At 38.6% G+C, this 17,061-nt stretch overlaps 1 protein-coding gene across 3 annotated transcripts in view; it reads left to right on the top strand.

Moving 5' to 3' along the window:
* LOC126997984 (follistatin-like) overlaps positions 1 to 17,061 on the top strand; it is a 238,090-nt gene that overhangs the window by 103,644 nt on the left and 117,385 nt on the right. For all 3 annotated transcript variants that reach the window (XR_007752541.1, XM_050859254.1, XM_050859253.1), the window contains exon 4: positions 14,187 to 14,399. Coding sequence is in view for 2 of the 3 variants with exons in the window: in XM_050859254.1 (XP_050715211.1) it covers positions 14,187 to 14,399 (213 nt within the window). In the remaining variant the exon portion in view is untranslated. The remainder of the gene's footprint in view (positions 1 to 14,186; positions 14,400 to 17,061) is intronic.

Here is a 17,061-nt window from a genome sequence, read left to right as displayed (position 1 = left end):
TACTTATTTTCTTATTTATTTACTTTTTTTATAACTTTTCTTACTTACTCTTTTACTCATTTACTACTTACTTATTCTTTCCTACTTGTTTACTCGTGTTGTTTATATATACTTTTTTTTCTAATGCAAGAGTTAATCAGTATCTTCAATTTTTCCTTTCTTTCTCTTGTAATCTCTAGAGTAACCTTTTTTTTTGTCTCCGAGTTTGCTGCTTCGTATGCTTCTTATCATTCTTATTGTGCATGTATACTTTAGTTTATCCTTTATCCTTATGCAAGAGTTCAACAGTATCTTCATTCTTTCATCTCTTCCTCTGATAAACTCATGAACAACCTTTTTTCGTCTGCCTCCTTCTTTCTTTTCCTTTGTCTTTTTCGGGATTCCTTCTTATGATTTCGAGGCATGAAGACACCTTTTTGGCCTATATTTTCTACGCTTTTTCTTCTGCTATCCTTTTCTTGTTTCTTTTTCTCTTCTTTTTCTTCTTCTTGTTCAGTTGCTTCCTCTCCATCCCCCTCTCCTTCCTCCTCTTCTGGTTCTTTTTTCTTCATCTTTTTCTTGCTCTTGTTCTTGTCTTCTTTGATTTTACCGATGCATAAAATTTCAAGTCTTTCAAGAGGGGAGTACCAAGACACCTTACTGACGTTTTTTTTTTTAGTTTCTGAGATTTCGTATTATTTCTAAACCTTCAAGAGAGGAGGATCAAGACACCTTACTGACCTTTTTTTTAGTTTCTGAGTTTTTTTTATAATTTTTCTTGGCCTTCAAGAGGAGAGGACCAAGACACGTTATTGACCTTTTTTTTTCGTTTTTGAGATTTCTTATTTCAAGGCTTTCAAGAGGGTAGGACCAAGACACCTTATTGACCTTTTTTTTCGTTTTTGAGTTTCCTTATTATTTCTAGGCCTTCAAGAGGAGGACCAAGACACCTTACTGACCTTTTTTTTCGTTTTTGAGTTTCATTATTTCTAGGCCTTCAAGGGGAGGAACAAGACACCTTACTGACCTTTTTTTTCGTTTTTGAGTTTAATTATTATTTCTAGGCCTTCAAGGGGAGGACCAAGACACCTTACTGACCTTTTTTTCGTTTTTGAGATTTCTTATTATTTCTAGGCCTTCAAGAGGGGAGTACCAAGACACCTTATTGACCTTTTTTCGTTTTTGAGTTTCCTTATTATTTCTAGGCCTTCAAGAGGAGGAACAAGACACCTTACTGACCTTTTTTTCGTTTTTGAGTTTAATTATTATTTCTAGGCCTTCAAGGGGAGGACCAAGACACCTTACTGACCTTTTTTTTCGTTTTTGAGTTTAATTATTATTTCTAGGCCTTCAAGGGGAGGAACAAGACACCTTACTGACCTTTTTTTTCGTTTTTGAGTTTCCTTATTATTTCTAGGCCTTCAAGGGGAGGAACAAGACACCTTACTGACCTTTTTTTTAGTTTTTGAGTTTAATTATTATTTCTAGGCCTTCAAGGGGAGGAACAAGACACCTTATTGACCTTTTTTTTCGTTTTTGAGTTTCCTTATTATTTCTAGGCCTTCAAGAGGAGGACCAAGACACCTTACTGACCTTTTTTTTCGTTTTTGAGTTTCCTTATTATTTCTAGGCCTTCAAGAGGAGGACCAAGACACCTTACTGACCTTTTTTTTCGTTTTTGAGTTTCCTTATTATTTCTAGGCCTTCAAGAGGAGGACCAAGACACCTTACTGACCTTTTTTTTCGTTTTTGAGTTTCATTATTTCTAGGCCTTCAAGGGGAGGAACAAGACACCTTACTGACCTTTTTTTCGTTTTTGAGATTTCTTATTATTTCTAGGCCTTCAAGAGGAGGACCAAGACACCTTACTGACCTTTTTTTTTTCGTTCTTGAGATTTCTTATTATTTCTAGGCCTTCAAGGGGAGGAACAAGACACCTTATTGACCTTTTTTGTTTTTTGTTTTTGAGTTTCCTTATTATTTCTAGGCCTTCAAGGGGAGGAACAAGACACCTTACTGACCTTTTTTTTTGTTTTTGAGTTTCCTTATTATTTCTAGGCCTTCAAGGGGAGGAACAAGACACCTTATTGACCTTTTTTGTTTTTTGTTTTTGAGTTTCCTTATTATTTCTAGGCCTTCAAGGGGAGGAACAAGACACCTTACTGACCTTTTTTTTTGTTTTTGAGTTTCCTTATTATTTCTAGGCCTTCAAGGGGAGGAACAAGACACCTTATTGACCTTTTTTTTTGTTTTTGAGTTTCCTTATTATTTCTAGGCCTTCAAGGGGAGGAACAAGACACCTTATTGACCTTTTTTTTTCGTTTTTGAGATTTCTTATTTCTAGGCCTTCAAGAGGGTAGGACCAAGACACCTTATTGACCTTTTTTTTCGTTTCTGAGTTTCCTTATTATTTCTAGGCTATCAAGAGAAGAGGACCAAGACACCTTATTGACCTTTTTTATTTCGTTTTTGAGATTCCTTGTTATTTCTATTCCTTCAAGAGGGGAGGACCAAGGCACCTTACTGACCTTTTTTTTCATGTCTGAGATTTCTTATTTCTAGGCCTTCAAGAGAGGAGGACCAAGACACCTTACTGACCTTTTTTTTTAGTTTCTGAGATTTCGTATTATTTCTAAGATTTTAAAAGGGGAGGACCAAATCTGACCTAACTTGACTATACCTGTGGAACCTATTCTCTCATGTTTTATATTTGTGTGTTGGAAAAGCCTGTTGCGAACTTATTTTTTCTATTTTTGTTTGCCTTTGGTCTTCTCACTTTCTTCTTCGCTGAACGGACAAAAACATAATAGTCTTTCATCGGCGATAATTCCTTTTAAGTCGCGCCGAGACCTCTTACCGATAAGACTTGTTAGTATTGGATTCTATCGCGTCCCAAGTGTCGACGCTCCTAGTTAAGCCGATCACATCTTATTCGAGTCGGAGAACCCGGCGTTACTGCTTCATTATGCTGCCCTAACTCAGGAGGAGGAGGAGGAGGAAAAGAAAGATGAAGATGAAGAGAAAGAAGAAGAGAAGGAAGAGGAGGAGGAATACAAAGAAACACAAAGGAAGAACAAACAACAGCAGACCTGCTGGTCCTTACGAGGCTGTTTGTGACAAGCAACACTAACTATCTAATCAAAGGTGGAAGATGAAGGACAGCAAAGGCGAAGGCTCCTCCCCACCCCCCCATCCCTCCAGCCAAAGCTGGCAGGAAAGGAAAAAGAACCATGCAGCATGGAAAAACTGCATGGAAATTATGTAGGAAAGAGGAAAGAACGACCATTACTGCTACCACTAACCGGCCGATAAAAGCGGACAAGGACACCAGTATTCGACACAACTTAACGTTATTACGACAATGAGTAATATCTTAGTTGCTGGTTGGATTCAAAATACTTGTCTAATCTATTCATGAAGGTCGTAACTGTTGTACTATCAACGACATCACAGGGTAGAGAATTCCAAACATTAACGACTCTATTGAAGAATCTTTTACCTCTTATCTTGAAATTGTGATTTCTTCTTGTTCTATTTGATCGATCAATTGTAAAGTAATCTTCCGCATTAATATCACTGTATCCTTTAAACATTTTAAACACTTCTATTAGATCGCCTCGCATTCTTCGCTTTGATAGGCTGAATAAATTTACTTTGTACGCCTTTGTTCATCAGATAAATTTCTCAACCTAGGAGGAGGAGGAGGAGGAGGAGGAGAAGATGATGAAGGAGAAGAAGGAGAAGAAGAAGAAGAACAAGAACAAGAAGAAAAAAAGCAAGAACAAGAAGAGGAGGAGGGAGGAGAGGAAGATGGAAAGGAAGCAAAAGAAGAAGAAAAAAGAAAAAGAAAAAAAGGAAAAGGAAAGTAGAAGAAAAAGCGAATGTTATCAGTGTCTTTGCTTCTCTAATAATAATAATAATAATAATAATAATAATAATAATAATAATGATGACCAGTAAGCTCGTGTATATAACTATAATAGTAAATTTGTTCCTCAGTTAATTCGTACAAACATGTTACACAAGAGTCATTAACACGGAGTCTGGCACACCTGGAAAGATCTCTCTCTCTCTCTCTCTCTCTCTCTCTCTCTCTCTCTCTCTCTCTCTCTCTCTCTCTCTCTCTCTCTCTCTCTCTCTCTCTCTCTCTCTCTCTCTCTCTCTCTCTCTCTCTCTCTCTCTCTCTCTCTCTCTCTCTCTCTCTCTCAAAAAAAAAAATAGATATTGTGGTAGGTTGTAAGTACATTTTTCATTAACACAAAGATTTTTCCTCTCCTTTTCCACCTTCTCTCATCTTTCTCCTCTCCTCTCCTCCTCCTCCTCCTCCTCCTCCTCCTCCTCCTCCTTTTCCTCCACATCTCCTCCTCTTTTTCTGCCTTAACAAGTTTTCCCTCCCGCGCCGCTTCACCTGTCAATAATTACACTAATTACCTAGACTGGTTGGGAAGGCAAGTTTTTGGGTCGTTGTACTCCACACTGACGCTGTTTTTGAGGCAGGTCACTCCCCTCTCTCTCTCTCTCTCTCTCTCTCTCTCTCTCTCTCTCTCTCTCTCTCTCTCTCTCTCTCTCTCTCTCTCTCTCTCTCTCTCTCTCTCTCTCTCTCTCTCTCATTGTATTTATTCCATGCACAATGTTTAGAACCATATTCGATGCACACACACACACACACACACACACACACACACACACACACACACACACACACACACACACACACACACACACTCCTGGGTGTAAATTGAAGTATGTTTTTGTTGTTACCGTTAAACTTACTTGTTATTCTCTCTCTCTCTCTCTCTCTCTCTCTCTCTCTCTCTCTCTCTCTCTCTCTCTCTCTCTCTCTCTCTCTCTCTCTCTCTCTCTCTCTCTCTCTCTCTCTCTCTCTCGTTCATCCATTCATATATTTGTCGATTTATTCATTTATCTTTAATTCTTTTGATTCTTCTGTTCATGTGTTAACTTTTTTTTTTATATAGCCTACACCTGTATTTATCTTTTAACCTGTCTGCAAGTCTACCTATCGATCTACCTGTCTGTGTTGACGAGTCTGCCTGTCTGTTTCAATCATTCGGTGTGTCCAGTTTTGCATGTTCTCTTGTTTTTTCGCCTCTGTTCACTCTTCTATTTTTAGTAACAAACTTGTTTCTAATATAGTTTTCTCTTTCTCTCGTCAGCTTTATCTGGTGTCTGACTTCACCTGTTATTAGCTTTTTTTTTTCTAATACATTTTCTTTCTTTCATATACGAGTATGTTGCTCATGCCAATTTCTCGCTGTTAGTTTTCACCTTTTGGGAATTTTACTTTGCTTTCGTTTAGGGTTCATTTATCTTCGCTTTCATTTGTCTTTGTATAAAACTCGCATATTCATAACTTTTTTTTATTGTCTGGCAAACTTACTTATGTTTCTCTTTCTTGTGTTAGTTTTCACCTTTTCACATTCTACCTTGTTTCAGCTTCTTCCTTTAGTTTCTCCTCCCCTTTCCGTCTATTGAGTTTTACGCGATAACCTTTGCTATTTCTCTTGTCAAACTTCTCCTACTGTACTTTCTTTTGTATTTTCATTTTTTGATGTTTTATTTAGTTTTACATTTTTTTCTGTCATTTTATATCAAGCAGTTTTCTTGATTACACATTTCAGTTTTCTTGTCTTTTTCATAACCTTTTATTCCTTGCTATTTTCACCGTGTTATTTTTTTCCTTTCCATCTCTTCACCTCGCCTTCCCTGCTAGCGTTGCCTCCTGCCCGTTACCTCCGCCCCGCCGCTTACTCAACCTTTCGGCTTTTTTTTATAGTAATGTCTTTTTGTAGCACTGAAGATATCCTGCGTTTTAAGTTTTCTCCGTTTCGCGATGGTCTGGACGCCTAATCTCACACACACACACACACACACACACACACACACACACACACGTTCTTCACACATCACGTTTTATAGATTTTTTTCTTCTTTTTATTCTGATGTCAAAAGATAATTCGGTAGAGCTGCGGTTTTCTTTTTTTTCCTGTCTTCCTGACTTTATTTTTCTCTGATTTTTGGTATTCCTCCTTTCATCCTTTTCTTTTTTTTCCTTCATCTTTTCTTTCTGAACTTATATTTTATTTATTAATTTGGTTGGTTTGTTCGTCTGTTCGTTCCTTCTTTCTTTCCTTCCTTTCTTCCTTCCTTCCTTTCTTATTTCCTTCCTTCCTTCCTTACTTTCTCCCTTCCTTCCTTCCTTCTTTCTCCTTCATTCCTTAATTCCCTCCTTCCTTCCTTCCTTCCTTCCTTCTTTCCTTCCTTCCTTTCTTCCCTCCTTCCTTTCTTATTTCCTTCCTTACTTACTTCCTCCCTTCCTTCCTTCCTTCCTTCCTTCTTCCTTCTTCATTCCTTAATTCCTTCCTTCCTTCCTTCCTTCCTTTTTCTTCCTTCCGTCCTTTCATCCCTCCTTCCTTCCTTCCTTCCTTCCTTACCTACATAATTTACTTATCAAACCTTTTACATATATATTTACCTAGTTACTTGGCCCCTCATTATTTTTTCACGTACAAGAACACACCTCTATTTTCGGCACTGACCTAACGCACCACTTTCCTACCTGTGAATACCTGGCGCTGACTGATAACTGGTTAGACCGACTCGAACACTTACCCACCTGCCTTACGTTACCTGTGTTACTTATGCTTCCACTTCTCTAATAGCCACGCAGGTAAAGGTGAATAATACCCGCGTGCTATTACCCCAACGCTGCTCCCCCTCGTTTCTGTGAATATTGAGGTTAATTGGACGGATCTCACCTGCACACATTTTCCTTTAGTTTTCCTTTTGTAATAATAATTGAACGCAGCTCCTTGGCATATTTGGGTTTAATGGTAATATGGTGATACCGGTGAACTAGATTTCTGTGTAGTTGTCTTTGTAATATTAGCTTATCACGTCTACTTTTATCTCTTCATTACGTTTTTGGGATCTGTTTACTGTTTTGGTTTATTATTTTGGGTTTTTATTTCTTTACGTTTTTTTCAGGGGTGTTATTTTTGTTTAGTTTTTGAAATATTAACCCAACACACTTCTGGATTTTTTTGCGGGGTAGGATGTTAATTGGACCTCACCTGAACACATTTACCTGGATTTCTGCTTAGTTTCCCCGTGTGATAATAATCCTACACAGCTCCCTTGCATATTTTGTGTTTAATGGTAGGATGTTGATCGGATTGAGCTCATCGGAATACATTTACCTGGATGGCTATTTAGTGTTCCTTTTATAATATCAACCTAACACACCTCTGCATTTCGGGCTAGTTCGTAGGGTGGTGGTAATTGGGGTCTATCTCATAGTGGTAGTAATTGGGGTCTATCTCATTGGGGTAGTAATTGGGGTCTATCTCATTGTGGTAGTAATTGGGGTCTATCTCATTGTGGTAGTAATTGGGGTCTATCTCATTGTGGTAGTAATTGGGGTCTGTCTCATTGTGGTAGTAATTGGGGTCTATCTCATTGTGGTAGTAATTGGGGTCTATCTCATTGTGGTAGTAATTGGGGTCTATCTCATTGGAACGCATTTACCTGGATCGTTGTTCAGTATCCCTTTTTTTTTTTAATCAGACACAGTTCCTTTGCATGTTTTTGTTTATTGGTAGGATTCATGTAATTGGGTTGGACTTATCAGCTTATATTTGCCTGGATCGCTGTTCAGCTTTTTTTTTTTTGTTTTTTTTTAGCCAGTACAGCCTCTGCATATTTGTGAGTATTTGTAACAGGTTAATTGGTTGGGTCTTATCTGTGCGAACTTGCCTGGGTTGCTGTTTAGTTTCATTCATTAATATTAACCACACACGCATCTCACCTGCATGTTTGTGAGAAATGGGTAACGAGTTAATTGGGTTGACCTTACCCGTGCGAAGTAAACTGTGTTACTGCGTGGTTTTCCAATGTTTTCCAATCATTGAGAAGAGACGAATAACTTTTGCCCAGTACTTACCCACGACAGTGCATCTGGCTTTGGTAATACTGGCAGCGGGTCAGCGGAGGTAACGGACGGGAGGCAACGATGGTAGGAAAGGCGAGGTGGACAGAAGGGAAGGAAAAATTAACACAGTGAAAATAGCAAGGAATGAAAGATTATTAGAAAGACAACAAAACTGAACTGAGCAATCAAGAAAATCGTTTGATAAAAAAATGACAAACTTTCAGCTGTAAAAAAAAATCAGTTTTTTTTTTTTATTTTTTTTTTTTTTTTTTTTTACGCCCTTGCACTGTCTCCTTTGCTGTAAAAAAAAAAATGTAAAACTGGATGCACTGAAGGTTTCTCATTTGTCTGGGCGCAGATAATATAGTTTCCTCTGACCGTCATCCAGCTGGTTCATGAATACTTCTTCCTTGATAAGCCGTAAATGTTTTGTCTTCCTAGTAACAATCAAGCATCGATTAATCATTATTTTCTTGATATCCCGAAATTGACCCCTCTTTCGGCCATCTCTTTGGACTCTTTTTAGGAGCAGCGAGTAGCGGGCTTTTTTATTATTGTTTCCTTTTTTTGTGCCCTTGAGCTGTCTCCTTTGTAAAAAAAAAAATAATAATCAGTAAGTACATGTATTATTTTTTATACGAGTCATTACATAGATAAGGTGTTCTTTTTATATCCTGTGAATGTATTAATGTCTTGTATTAAATTTAAGTAACTTTACAAATAACGTGTCTCTAGCATTTATTTTTTGTTCAGGTTATTTTTTTCTAGCTTAACATGACATTAACACATTCTTCGACTTCTGTTAATGATAGTTCTTTGTAATATCAATTTCTGGATATTCTTTCTTTCTCAACAGTAATCAGACTCCAACAAATAATAGTTTTCAATATTCACTAGTGCATAGTTTTTTTTTTATTATCAAAGAAACTCCTACAAATAATAGCTCTTTTTTCAATGTTAACCAGTAAATACATTCGGTTTCCATGATTAACGTTCAGTCCAACAAGTAGTAGATAATCTTAATACCAATTCATGCCATATATATATTTTTTTTGGCTAACATCAAGGGAACTCCTACAAACAATAGCTTTTTTTTTTTCTCACGTAATTGACTGCTCTTTCGGCCACCTCTTCGGATTCTTTACAGGAGAAGCGAGTAGCGGGCTTTTTTTTGTTGTTGTTTCCTTTTTTTGTGCCCTTGTGCTGTCTCCTTTGCTGTAAAAAAATATCAGCTCGTGTATAGATTCGCATTTCCTGCCGAACGTGGAACCCAATCCGACAAATAACACATTTTTCAACACTTCCGCAACACGTCCACCAAAACACACCGAGATTAATCAGTAGAAAAAAAACCCAACTCACAATCTCACCTGACAAAACTTACCTGTCAGACACCAATTAAATAATCATGTTTTCTACCTGAGCCACGTGAGAAAAACTTACCTGTACAACTAATTAACGCGCCCAGGGTCGTCGTGGTTACCTGTGCTTGGGTTCACCTGGGGACGTTACGTGTGGGTCATTAAGGAAGCCAGGTGTACCCATGCTTGTCTAACGTATACCTGGACCGTGTTAGCAGTGATTGGCGGTGTAATGTTGGTCCTCACACTACTCATGTTTAGCTAATTGGTGCGCTTTAATTAACCTCTAATGTCTTATTCGTGTGAAGCTTTCATAGGCGTTGTGGGCATTTCCAGGAGTAGTTTTATGACCCTGGTGGTAGTGTGGCCCTTCCTCTGTACCATGAACTTTAAGAAACACTCACTAGAACCCGACTGACCCCCTCTTTGACTTTTAGAAATAGCTGATGTGAGAAACCAACGTGTCTTATAATACCGACCATAGTCTCAAAAGGATGAAGGGACCTTTGTTGACTTCACCCCAACCCTGCTGTATTTTGCTTTTACATTACCTTACAATACATTACACTGCAAGAGGCAAAAGAACAACACGAGGCAGCTCCCGTAAACCTAATATCACCTGTCACCTGCCTGTATTCTGTCATAAGCTTACCATTCTGCCCTCGCCTTGCTCTTATTGGTGTGTGAGGAAAAGAACGGAAGTAGCTATGATGAGAATGATTAGAAAAGAATGCTGATACCTAAAGAAAATAATTATAGTGATGATAATAATGATGATAATGGTAGAAAGGTATGACTCAAATTTTAATTGCTATAGAGAGAAATTAATTAGCAAGGCAGAGCAGAAACCGTGGAAATGGACGAGAGATGGAGATGATTCAGGGAGGAGGAGGAGGAGGAGAAGGAGGAGGTTGTCTTCCCTCCTCCGTAATTGGTTGAAATGTAGAGACACGGTTGGCGGCTTGTTGTGAGTGCAGAATAGTCACATGAGGGAATAAAGAGAGAGAGAGAGAGAGAGAGAGAGAGAGAGTAAAGGAGGTAGTAAAGGAAGAAAGACAACGAGAAAAAGGAAGGAAAGGATGAATGAGAGTGAGCGAGAGAATGAAGGAAGAAAAGATCGATACACATTGAAAAAATAAAGTGGAAAAAAAGGATTTATTGAAGGATGAAGGGCGTGAGAAAGTACGAGAGTAGGAGGGAGAAAGGAGGAGGAAGGAAGGACAAGGAAAAAAGGAAAGAAAAGAAGGAACATCAGAGAGGAGACAGACACGAGCAAATTGTTATAGATGTTTTAGTTGGTCAAGATAACAAGTCACTTAGTCACCCCTTAAATTTATATGCTAGATTTTTCCCGTTTTCTTTTTGCATGTTACTTCTACAGATAAGAATCACATACGCAAACATGCAATTAATCAAACAGACAAACAAAAAAATACATGAATCAAGCAAAAACAGCGCAAAGAGAAAGATTTTAATGTTGGTATAGTTTGCACGTCAATGTTAGAGAATCGTGTGTGTGCGCGCACGTATGTGTGTGTGTGTGTGTGTGTGTGTGTGTGTGTGTGTGCTCTTCCTTTTTTCTCCTACTGTGTAATTTTTTTGTCTTTCCATGTATTCTTCCCCCTACATTCTCTCTCTCTCTCTCTCTCTCTCTCTCTCTCTCTCTCTCTCTCTCTCTCTCTCTCTCTCTCTCCTTATCAAATTTTGTCATCTCACCATTTTCTCGTTTTCTGCGTCTTACAATCTCTCTCTCTCTCTCTCTCTCTCTCTCTCTCTCTCTCTCTCTCTCTCTCTCTCTCTCTCTCTCTCTCCAGGACAGCCCTTTATAGGACCTAAATTGCGCCCTTTCAAAGATTCACTGAGATCAGGGGGATATCATTCCTGTGAACACTCCTACTAGCCTACTACTACTAATAATAATAATAATAACTAATAATAGTAATAATAATAATAATAATAATAATAATAATAATAATAATAATAATAATAAAAGAAATAATAAACATACAAAACAAATAAACGAAATTGCGAACATTATCGTATTTGTGTATAAATTATATATATATATATATATATATATATATATATATATATATATATATATATATATATATATATATATATATATATATATATATATATATATATATATATATATAAAATGCGCCAAATGGATTTGCTGGATTCAAATCCAGTAACGGATCCTGCCCACCCACCTACCGTATTGTTACAGTACTCCAGCGCCCAGCCACGCAGCCAGTCAGTTGTCGCCTCGTGGCCGATGTGGGCATTCGGCAGCCTGGGCAGGTCACTGAAGTCAATACACTTCACAAATAAACTTTATATATATATATATATATATATATATATATATATATATATATATATATATATATATATATATATATATATATATATATATATATATATATATATATATATATATATATATATATATATATATATATATATTATGGGTAGGCGGTGGCTTAGTGGTAGCGTGCTTGGCCCACATTCACCGCGTGATGGACGACGCGAGTTCGAATCCCCACGCTACCACCTGTGATTTTTCAGTCACCGCCGAGTGGCTTAAAACTACCCACATGCTGTCCTAAAGACCGCCCATCAACCCGGACTCTAGAGGAAACCGTCCAAGTGAATCAAGAACGAGTTCCGGGGAGTAGAACGCCCCTTGCGGAACCCATACTGGCAATCAGATAGAAGGTCAGAAGTGGAAAGGTGCTTTTGAATCTTCCGGTTAAAGATTAATTCAAAAGCTTTAAATAGACAAGAAAGTAAAGCTATGGGACGGTAGTTTGAGGGATTGGAACGGTCACCCTTCTTAGGCACAGGCTGTATGAAGGCATACTTCTGGCAGGAAGGAAAGTTATATGTTGAAAGGCAGAGGCGAAAGAGTTTGACCAGGCAGGGTGTCACCCCGGAAGCACAGTTTTTAAGGACAATAGGAGGCACTCCATCAGGTCCATAAGCCTTCTGAGGATTGAGGCCAGAGAGGGCATAGAAAACATCATTCCCAAGAATCTTAATAACAGGCATAAAGGAGTCAGAGGGGGATGAGTAGGAGGAATATGCCCAGAATCGTCCAGAGTGGAGTTTTTAGAAAAAGTTTGAGAGAAGAGTTCAGCCTTAGAGATAAATGAGACGGCGGTGCTGCCGTCAGGACTAAGGAGATGAGGGAAAGATGAAGAAGTGAAATTGGAGGAGATATTTTTAGCTAGATGCCAAAAGGCCATATATATATATATATATATATATATATATATATATATATATATATATATATATATATATATATATATATATATATATATATATATATATATATATATATATATATATATATATATATATATATATATATATATATATATATATATATATATATATATATATATAAGGTGCCCATCCTGTATGGATCCGCCACACACACACACACACACACACACACACACACACACACACACACACACACACACTCTCTCTCTCTCTCTCTCTCTCTCTCTCTCTCTCTCTCTCTCTCTCTCTCTCTCTCTCTCTCTCTCTCTCTCTCTCTCTCTCTCTCTCTCTCTCTCTCTCTCTCTCTCTCTCTCTCTCTCTCTCTCTCTGTGATTTCGTCCTCGCTTCCATTGCAAAAATCAGCATAATAGAGTTGCCAAGAGTTTTCTTTTCTCTTTCTTCCTCTTTCCTCTTTCCTCCTCTTCCCGTCTCTTGGCATTCCTCTCTTCCTTCCTGATTTGTTCATCTTTACGTCGGCGTCTGCCGCCTGCCTGTCCGTCTTTATGTCTGTCTGGCTTGCTGGCTGCCTGTCTGTCTGTATGTAAATATGTATCTCTTATTTCACTAACAAGGAATAAAGTGGTAGAGTGTGTGTGTGTGTGTGTGTGTGTGTGTGTGTGTGTGTGACGTTACTTCATTTCACCTTAGTTAACCTCATCTAATTAATCTAATCCTCACTCCAACCCAACTATACCAAAGCAAACCTAACTGAACCCAAACTAAACCAAGTTCAACAAAAATGAAACAAACCTAAAGATAAGTTCATGGATAGTGAGGTTAGGTGGGGTTATGTTTACAGGAGCTGCTTTATATAGCGCTACCGGCCTCTTGCTGGCTCATTATGTTATGTTCTTAGCCAAAACAAAACAAAGGAAAAGAATAAAAAACTGAACTAGATCAAACCATACCATCCGTAACGAAACCAAACCAAACCAATCCAAAATATACCAAACTAGATCAAACAAAACCGAAACAACACCAAACAGAACAAACGAAACGAATCAAACCAAATTAAACCATTCAAACAAACTAAACCAAACCAAGCCAAGCCAAACCAAAAACAACCCAACCAAACCATACCAAAACAAACCAAACCAAGCCAAACCAAAAACAACCCAACCCAACCATTCCAAACCAAACCAAACCAAACCAAATCAAACCAAGCCAAACCAAACCAAACCAAACCAAACCAAACCAAATCAAACCAAGCCAAACCAAACCAGGCCAAACCAAACCAAACCAAACCAAATCAAACCAAGCCAAACCAAACCAGGCCAACCAAACCAAGCCAAACCAAACCAAACCAAACCAAACCAAGCCAAACCAAACCAAACCAAACCAAACCAAGCCAAACCAAACCAAGCCAAACCAAACCAAACCAAACCAAACCAAGCCAAACCAAAAACAACCCAACACCACACAACCAAACCAAGCCAAACCCAAAACAATCCAACCAAACCAAACCAAACCAAATTCAAAGCAAACTAAAACGAACCAAGCCAAACCAAACCAAACTCCAAACAAACCAAAACAGAAGTAACTAAGTCTATTTCAACTCAACCCAACCCAACCTGACTAAGCCTTTCTCTCCCTCCCTGCAGCCACGTGTGCGGGGGTGCGGTGCGGCGAGGACAGGAAGTGCGTGGTGCGGTGTGGCGCCCCCCGTTGTGTGTGCTCACCGCAATGCCACCTGAAGCACGAGGAAGCGGTGTGCGGCTCCGACAACCGCACCTACAAGAGCGAGTGCCACCTGCTGAAGCGCGCGTGCCGGAAGAAGCAGCGGCTCTCGGTGGCACACTACGGCCCCTGCCAGAGTGAGTAGCAACAGAGGAGAGGAGAGGGGAAGGGGATGAGAAAGTCGTATATTGGAGACGGATACAGGATAAATTAGAGAAATACACACACACACACACACACACACACACACACACACACACACACACACACACACACACTCACACACACACACACGTTGAAGGGTAATAAAATCCACTTGTCTTTCTTTCTTTCTTTCTTTCTTTCTTTTATTTCTTTTTCTTTCGTTGTCATTTTTATAGTTTTATTTGCACATTTATTTTTCTTTCTTGTCCTTGTTCTTGTTTCTTTCTAAGTTTGAAAGAGGAATAGGGAGTAAGGGGCATAGATTACAAAGAAAGGAGTGGAGTAGAGAGAAATATGGGCATAGATTAGAGAGAATAAGGAATAGAGATAATTGGGCATAGATTACAAAGAGGTTAGAGTAGAGAAAAAATGGACATAGATTAAAGAGAAAGGGGCACAGAATAGTCAGAAAAAGGAATAAAGAGAAAGGAGACATAGATTAGAGAGAAAGAGAAAGAGGAAGAATAGATAAAGAGGGATAGATTAGAGAGAAAGAGGAATCTAACTTAGATTAAAAAAAGACGTATTAAAGAGAAAGAGAAATAGAAGACAGAAAGGAATAAATTTGAGAGAAAAAGAATAGATTAGAGAGAAAATAGAATAGAGTGAGGAAGAGGTATAATAGAGAGGAAGATTGTTTTTGTCGTTTTTTGTTTTAGTATACTTGTATTTTTTCGATATTTTTTTATAATTTACCATATAAGCGTTTTTCCTGTCTTTTGATTTGCTTCTATTATTTTCTTTGTCATTTTGTTCTTCCCTGTGACATTTTTTCCTTCGTTATTCTCTATCTATATTTCTTTCTTTCTTTCTTCTTCTTCTTTTTCTTCTTCATCTTCTCTTTCTTCTTTCAGTATTTTTTGGCTTTTTTTTTTTCTTTTACCACATTCATCTTTCCTCCGGCGTGTGTCAAATGTCTCTCTCTCTCTCTCTCTCTCTCTCTCTCTCTCTCTCTCTCTCTCTCTCTCTCTCTCTCTCTCTCTCTCTCTCTCTCTCTCTCTCTCTCTCTCTCTCTCTCTCTCTTTGTGTATGTATTTTTTGTTTTGTCAGCTAATTAGTTTGTTGCACACACACACACACACACACACACACACACACACACACACACACACACACACACACATTTTGAAGGGTAATAAAATCCATCTGTCTTCCTCTCTCTCTTTCTTTCTTTTATTTCTTTTTTTTACTTCGTTGTCATTTTTATAGTTTTATTTCCACATTTAATTCCTTCTTTCTCGTCCTTGTTCTTGTTTTGTTTCTTCTTTCTTTTTTCTTTCTTCTTTTTCTTCTTCTTCTTCTTCTTCTGAATGGGTATCTTTTTTTTCTCCCTTTTCCTCGAAGTCCTCTTCCAAGACTTCCTCCTCCTCTTTCTCGTCTTCCTCCTCTTAGTTCTCTTCCAGCATCTTTTACCACTTTTCTTGGTAGTCTTTACACCCCTCCTCCTTCTCCTCCTCCTTCTCCTCCTCCTCCTCCTCCTCTTCCTCCTCCTCCTCCTCCTCCTTCAACACCTGTCATTTTTCTCGGTACTCTTCAAATTGAATATCATCATCTCCTCCTCCTCCTCCTCCTCCTCCTCCTCCTCGTGATCCATCTCCCATCTTCGCCTCCTCCATCACGTCCTCGTCTCAGTTTCGCGAATGCAGAACGAATCCTCTGCAGAATAAAGGAAGGCAAAAAGGAACATGTCGGAGAGAGGGAAGCAACACTAACATAAAGGAAGCGAACCAACACAGACATAAAGGAACAAGAGGAAGAGAAGCAATAGGACATAAAGGAAGGGAAGCAACACAGACATAAAGGAATAAGAGGAAGAGAAGCAACATGACATAAAGGAAGGGAAGCAACACAGACATAAAGGAATAAGAGGAAGAGAAGCAACATGACATAAAGGAAGGGAAGCAACACAGACATAAAGGAACAAGAGTAAGCGAAGCAACATGACATAAAGGAAGGGAAGCAACACAGACATAAAGGAATAAGAGGAAGAGAAGCAACAAGACATAAAGGAAGCGAAGCAACACAGACAAAGGAATAAGAGGAAGCGAAGCAACATGACATAAAGGAAGGGAAGCAACACAGACATAAAGGAATAAGAGGAAGAGAAGCAACAAGACATAAAGGAAGCGAAGCAACACAGACAAAGGAATAAGAGGAAGCGAAGCAACATGACATAAAGGAAGGAAGCAACACAGACATAAGGAATAAGAGGAAGAAGCAACATGACATAAAGGAAGGGAAGCAACACACGCAAAGGAATAAGAGGAAGCGAAGCAACATGACATAAAGGAAGGGAAGCAACACAGACAAAGGAATAAGAGGAAGCGAAGCAACATGACATAAAGGAAGCGAAGCAACACAGACAAAGGAATAAGAGGAAGCGAAGCAACATGACATAAAGGAAGGGAAGCAACACAGACAAAGGAATAAGAGGAAGCGAAGCAACATGACATAAAGGAAGGGAAGCAACATAGACATAAAGGAATAAGAGGAAGAGAAGCAACATGACATAAAGGAAGGGAAGCAACACAGACATAAAGGAATAAGAGGAAGAGAAGCAACATGGCATAAAGGAAGCGAACCAACACGGACATA

The sequence above is a fragment of the Eriocheir sinensis genome, chromosome 13 (assembly GCF_024679095.1).
Source record: "Eriocheir sinensis breed Jianghai 21 chromosome 13, ASM2467909v1, whole genome shotgun sequence".
NCBI lineage: Eukaryota > Metazoa > Arthropoda > Malacostraca > Decapoda > Varunidae > Eriocheir > Eriocheir sinensis.
This window is presented reverse-complemented; position numbering and strand designations above follow the sequence as displayed.